General features: G+C 36.1%; 1 protein-coding gene and 1 pseudogene across 1 annotated transcript; one reads left to right on the forward strand and one right to left on the reverse strand.

Moving 5' to 3' along the window:
* Positions 1-3,100: 3,100 nt before the first annotated feature.
* On the forward strand, positions 3,101-4,733 carry LOC111400544 (annotated as a pseudogene).
* Positions 4,734-4,854: 121 nt separating this feature from the next.
* On the reverse strand, positions 4,855-6,539 carry LOC111400539. Its single transcript, XM_023027948.1, has 2 exons — positions 6,316-6,539; positions 4,855-5,552 (listed from the first exon to the last, which is right to left on the reverse strand). Exons 1-2 carry the CDS (start codon positions 6,416-6,418, stop codon positions 5,266-5,268), a joined length of 390 nt encoding a protein of 129 aa, XP_022883716.1. The 5' UTR covers positions 6,419-6,539; the 3' UTR covers positions 4,855-5,265.
* Between the last annotated feature and the right edge of the window lie 371 nt (positions 6,540-6,910).

Consider the following 6,910-nt stretch of genomic DNA (forward strand, 5'->3'; position numbering starts at 1 on the left):
TTTTCCATGAAATATAAAACCAATCAAACACGCAGAGAGAATTCTTTTTTCTCAGGGAGCCAGTCTTCAGAGTTGGGTTACCTCTTTGACAGTCCTGACCTGAAATCCACACGCACACGTATATAAGCCTTAATCCATAGATCTTCGTTCGGCTCCCAGATTGCTAATCGCAGCCTGATAGTTTCGATTCTTACCAGTCAAGGTGCGTAACCAATTGATATTTTTTATACTCTAGTTTTGTTATTACCCAAATCGACATTGAATTATTTTTTATTAGGATCATTTGAAAGAGAATTTTGAACAAAAATTTGCACAAATCTTGACTTTCTAATTCCTGGGTTCATCTTATCTTTTCATCTTCTGTAATAGAATATATGTTTTGTAGTCTTTGTTGAAAAACCAGATATTTACGAGGTAGAATTGTGGTTTGAATTTTGCACGAATCTTACTTTTCATTTTCCTCTTTTATAGTAGATTTTTCGTTTTGTTGACTTTGTGGAAGAAACGAGTTTCACGCATATAATATTTGTACTTTTTGTTCCCGACTTTCTGTAATATGTTGAAAAAATACAGCAATGGAGAACAACACAAGAAAGAAGAAGTTAATATATATCAAAGAAAGGCTTGAACACAAAAATAATCTCAGTGTCCTCAAGTGTTATTTGCCTCCTTTCCAAAGCTATGAAGGATTTCCCTCAAATAATTTGTAGGATAATGAAGAACACCTAAAGTAAAAACGTTTCTTCAAGTGAACAAGTGAAAATGAATTTAGATGATTATGTGAAGAAACAAAAGTTCTAAATATTATGGATGAACAAGAAATGAATTTCATATCATTTTTCTTGAACTTTGATCACTTATTTATAGGCCTTGACAAGTTCTCAGGAAGTGGTGGCATAATTGGGTTGAAAGGCCACCAATTTCAAATAAAAAAGGGTCAAAACAGCCCATAACGGTCACATTTTATAACTATGCGACTAGCCCATGCGGTCGCATGGTTATAACCCTGATCGCCCACAAACTTCCAGTAAGGCCTTATGCGATCACAGGCCCAAAACGCCTATGCGGTTGCATAGGCCATTTTTTATGGCACTATAAATTTTTTATTTTTTGGGTCTCCAATAAATTCAACCATCCACGAGATTTTGAACAACAAAATTCTAACATAATTTGCCTCCCTAGTTTGGTGGNTTTTTGGGTCTCCAATAAATTCAACCATCCACGAGATTTTGAACAACAAAATTCTAACATAATTTGCCTCCCTAGTTTGGTGGTTGGCATATTTACTATCAGTTTCGAGGGCTTGTGTATAAGATTATTTTTTATTTTTTCTGTTAGTAATGCAATGGATGCTTAAACTCTTCAGTTATTACCTGATTTTTGTATTATTATGGGAAGAGAATTTTTATCATTGGGTTGGAGTGGGAATATTTTGCTGGCGATGCTATGGAAAGTGGTCATCTTTGCATTTCACCATTATGGAGCTGCCTGAGATGTTCTTTCAAGCCTAATCTCCTAATTATGCATAAAGAAGCAGGAAAATGAGTTACTTCTTTCTTAATCGTATGTGATGTGATGAAATTAGGAGGAGAATGTTTAAAATTAGGGAAAAGGCTCGTAGATGTCTAATCTGCCTATTATGCACACAGGAGCGGAGAAAGAGTTACCCCTTTGTTAATCCTCTGTCCTGCGACAAAATTAGGAGGAAAATGTATAAAATTAGGGGAAAATCTTGTAGATGCCTACTTCAGTGAATTGGGTGTAATAGCACTTTAGGATTTCTGATAAATGTAGCAGTCTGTTTCAATATTTGAGGCTTTAAATGACGTCATCCCGTTTTGATTTATTTTAAATGAGAATCTTACTTCATGGTTTGACAAATTAGATGCTTGTTACTTCAAAACTACCTAGAATTTCTTAGCGTGTTTATATTATTGATAGACAGTGGGGTGCATTGCATATTATAATCTTATGCGGGTTGATACCTTTCCTTGGAGGTTCTATTAGGAACTCTACTTATTATATAGGAAAAAGAACACCCAATCAATGTTATTCATGACACTTTCATTGTAAGTTCTTCAACATCAAGTTGTTGGTCTTGTTTTGTGAGAAGAATGAAAACTCGTGCATAGAGGTACCCATTCTCGGATATTCTTATGTGTCGGAAACAGAAAGCAAGAATTGAAACTCAACATTAACTGCTGTCGATGAATATTAATTTATTGAAAGATTGTTAACTATGAACTTTTTATGTACCTGTAAGTTCTAGGATCCTTATAAAATATATTCAATATTTTAAAAAAGAACTTAATTTATAAAGTCGAGTATATTTTAACAAGATACAAACAAGATTAACTGAATTATAATGGAATCATAAGATTTACTATAATCTTCATTCCAGATTATTCATGCTATCGATTTTAATTGAATAATGGAGAATTGATTTGAATCATATGACAAAATCATGAATTATTGGATTTTGACTAATATATACATCTGTGTGGGAGAGTGGGGAACGAATATTGGATGAGTTGTTTGCAGGAAAACCTTAATTTTGAAGTTAAAATTTTAGATGACCTTGATAAGCATTTATGTTGCCCTCGGATGCACAAAATTTCTTTATATAATAGCTGACTTATCTCCAGAGTGGTCCTACAAGAAACTTGGCTCTCAACTGATATGCTCACTGTTCAGAGAGAAGAAATATTTATGTTCTAATGCATGTCAACAGAAGCTTTCACAAAAATAAAAAGTTGTTTTCTAGTGTTAATACTTAGTAGATGGAAATTTGTTGGGAAAAAATGCAGATTATATAGTGGTGCTTTATGATCATCTGAGAACCAATATAACTTGTTAAGAAGCCATTTAATTTCTTAATCTAGGATGATAGACTTTCCTTTGAGTTCACTAGGAAAATTGCTTCATGGGGGAAAGTAATCTTTAGTTCCCACCTTGAATGAGGTGCATTGTATTCTGTGGCCCACACTTTACTTGGCATGGCACTTGATCTTTGTAGTTATTTGAGGTGAAATTTTTGCCTTATCTTGCGTTCTATAGGAGAAATCTATGTTGTCTGAATTCAATGTTGACGAAACTACAGGACCTATAATCTGAAAGCTGCCACCATGTCTTCTTCACATCTTCCAGCAACTTCAGATTCACTTGTTCTGGCTACTGAAACAAAAACCCCATCCGAGGCAATATCTATCCTCTATCGCATACTTGGCAATCCCTCATCTTCTGAGGCCTAAGGATAAAAGAACAGGCCATCTCCAATCTCTCTGATCTTCTGCGACAAGAGAACAGAGCCGAGGAACTCAAAAGTCTACTCATCCAGCTCAGGACCTTCTTCTCATTGATACCCAAGGCAAAAACTGCAAAAATTGTCCATGGAATTGTTGATGCGGTAGCCAAAATACCAGATACATCAGATCTCCAGATTGCCCTCTGCAAGGAAATAGTGCAATGGACCCGTGCGGAGAAACGAACTTTCCTTCGCCAACGAATTGAGGCAAGGCTTGCAGCTCTTTTGATGGAAAACAAGGAATATTCTGAAGCATTAAATCTTCTTTCAGGCCTGATAAAGGAAGTGAGAAGATTAGATGATAAGCTGCTGCTTGTTGATATAGATTTGTTGGAGAGCAAGCTTCATTTTTCTTTGAGAAACCTTCCTAAAGCTAAGGCTGCACTTACTGCTGCCAGACAGCTGCCAATGCTATTTATGTGCCTCCAGCTCAGCAAGGCACCATAGATTTACAAAGTGGGATTCTTCACGCAGAAGAGAAGGATTAAAAAAACTGCTTATAGTGCGAGTGAGACCGGAGAAGAGGCACTAAAGCCTAGACTTCTTCGGTGAATCAGCCCTGATTGTAGGTAGGCCCTCATATTCGAAGCGCTTCCAACTATTTTTATGAAGCTTTTGAAGCTTTCAATGCCCTCGAAGATCTCCAGGCCATATATAGTCTCAAGTACATGTTGCTTTGCAAAATTATGTTTAGCCAAGCTGATGATGTTGCAGGAATAATATCTTCCCCTAAGGTGGGCTTGCAATATCAGGGCCCAGAACTCGATGCAATGAAAGCCATCGCTGATGCTCACTCAAAACGCTCATTGAAGCTTTTTGAGACTGCTCTTCGAAATTTTAGGGCTCAGCAAGAGGAAGATCCTATTGTCCACAGGCACCTGCCTTCCCTTTATGACACGCTGCTCGAGCAGAACCTTTGCAGGTTGATTGAACCTTTCTCTAGTGTTGAGATTGCTCATATTGCTGAGTTAATTGAATTGCCTGCTGACCATGTTGAGAAAAAATTGTCACAAATGATCTTGGATAAGAAGTTTGCAGGAACGTTGGACCAGGGTGCTGGATGCCTCGTCATTTTTGATGATCCCAAAACAGATGCTATATATCCAGCTACACTTGAAACCATTTCGAATATGGCCAAGGTTGTGGACAGTCTTTACGTGAGGTCTGCCAAAATAATGGCATGAAATTGAGATTGTTTGATGCCCTTCCAGTCAGTAGCTACTCTACACTTCCCTGTCTCGGGATTTACCAGGTTGTGCTTGCTTTGTCATTCTCCATTAACCCACACTGCAAGTTAGTGTACTCTCAGATAAACATGTTTCGCTCGAGATTCTTTAAATTCTTAGAATTTTCAATTCCCATGATGTTCTTTGTGTTCATTTGAACCTTTTTTTGCTATTTTTTGAGGCAGACTGATACTTTTCTTGGATGTGTGTTTGTGGTGTAGTTCGTATTTTGACATGAATTTGTTAAAAGAAATGGAAGTAGAGCTTAATCATATTAATAAGGTTAAAAACATTGTTAGCTGCCTAATTTACTTTCAACGTCTATTGGTAAACAAACATAATTTCTTGAATTGCCCTATAAGAGAATCTTCCATTACGCAGGAACACTTCCCAGTAAATGTTATCTGTTGAAAATGATACATTTTTATCTGCGTTCATAAGTAGCAAAATACAAATGACTATGGTGGACGGCGTTTCACTCTGCCAGCATATTTGTTCAAGTTGTCAAAAAGCATATTTGCTCAAGTTGCCTTTTTCGACGAAGTTGCAATGGGAAAGGTTGAAATCCCGACCATGCATATTTAAATTGCTAATTGTTGTAAAAGAGTTGGTGAAGAACTTGGTTCAAAATGGAGATTACATGAACTGTCAAGTGCTAAGCATCTGACCATTGCTAAGACTTGGAGAAACACTGGTCGAAGAAAAAGCACTGTCTGCCAACATGACCATCCCATCTTAATCATCGGATGAGCTGACTGAAAGTTGTTGAGAGTCCTTGTATCTTGAAAACAGGCAGAGAATAGACAGGCTCTTAGTCCCTTGTTCTTTAGAGGTGCCTGTAGATTCACAGTTACTGGAAACTGGCAAAGAATCAATCGAGGAAAAATTGCCCTCGATAGTCATTGCCTCCTGTTCCGTCGAATCACTTGCGATGGTACAATTTACATCCGTCCCCATTGAATTCTCCACGGCTATGCTTGGATTGCGAAGGGAACCTTGTTTAAGCTTCAGAAGTGTTCTTTCTGTGCCATAATCATATATTGCATAAGTAGATAAAAAACTGCATTGTGTATCTGAGCATATGTGCAGGAAATGTTTATAAACACGTAGAAATGAGTGATGAATTGTACTGTCTAGATAAAAAATTGGTTGGCTGTCAAAACAAACTTTTATTCACAAATATACACTTAAAAAATAAAAAGTTGCTTATTTTTTCAATTTTCACCGGCAAAATAATTATTTATTTTAAAATTAACGTATTCACTTCTAAGTAAAAATTTACAAGCTCGGCTAATCTCATCGGTCTAATTTACCTTTTCCACCAAAAAAGGGGGGAAATTATGAGAATTGCAGTCGATTTGGATTAAAAATCCGTCATCAGAATTTCAATTAATATACACTTAGAAAAATAAAATTAACATACACTTATAAGTAAAAATTTATAAGCTCCGCCAATCTCATCGGTCAAATTTACCTTTTCCACCAAAAAGAGAAGGGGGGGGGGCTGCCATGAGAATCGGACTCAATTTCGATTAAAAACCCGTCATCAAAATCTCAATTAATTTACCAGTTCCGGTCAGTTATGATAACTTCGCAAATATCCGAACAACAGATTCACAATTTTTCGTGAAGTACACTCCTGCTTTATAACGATATCAGTTCAGAAAAGGAATAAAGGCGGGATTTCACCAAAATATAAGATTAGAAATGTATAAATATCGAAAAAATGTGAAAAAAATAAGTCCAGTTCCTATACATCAAATCGAAGGAGAAAAAAATACTTACCGTATATCGAAAGAGAATCATCTTTGATGATCTTTGAATTGGGTCTTTCCAACTCCAACAGCCCTAAGGAGTTGATTGATGATGGCCTCACTCTCCCCAGCATTTTCCGCTCCCCTTTCTCTGGAAGGTGTGAATAAATCAATAAATGGTATTGCGGTATTCTATAATTAGGGCAATTTTCGAAATTTCACGCGCCAAAAAGGGGGCGAACGCCGCGAACCGCGAAAGTGAAGACAGCGGGAAGTGTATTGAAAGGCCGGGACCCACATAACAGATCAAATTGAAATGGTAAATTTACACAAATAGCACTAAGCCCCTATTTGACAATCTTTCCAACTCTTTAATCTACATACTCAATCCGTTTGTTTCCCAAAGAATACATTTTAAATAATTAATTGATGAAGATATGTAATTAAAAAATAATAAAATATTTTAATTTTGCATGTAATATTACTTTATTAAAATATGTGTGGTTGAAAAGAAAAAAGATAGAAGTGAATGTCAAACAAGGGATCATTTTCAATTACATATTCATAAATAATATATTTTGGATGTAATTTCAATTTTTATTTTACTATTTAACTACACATTCTTC

The sequence above is a fragment of the Olea europaea genome, chromosome 1, assembly GCF_002742605.1.
Source record: "Olea europaea var. sylvestris chromosome 1, O_europaea_v1, whole genome shotgun sequence".
Classification (NCBI taxonomy): Eukaryota; Viridiplantae; Streptophyta; class Magnoliopsida; order Lamiales; family Oleaceae; genus Olea; species Olea europaea.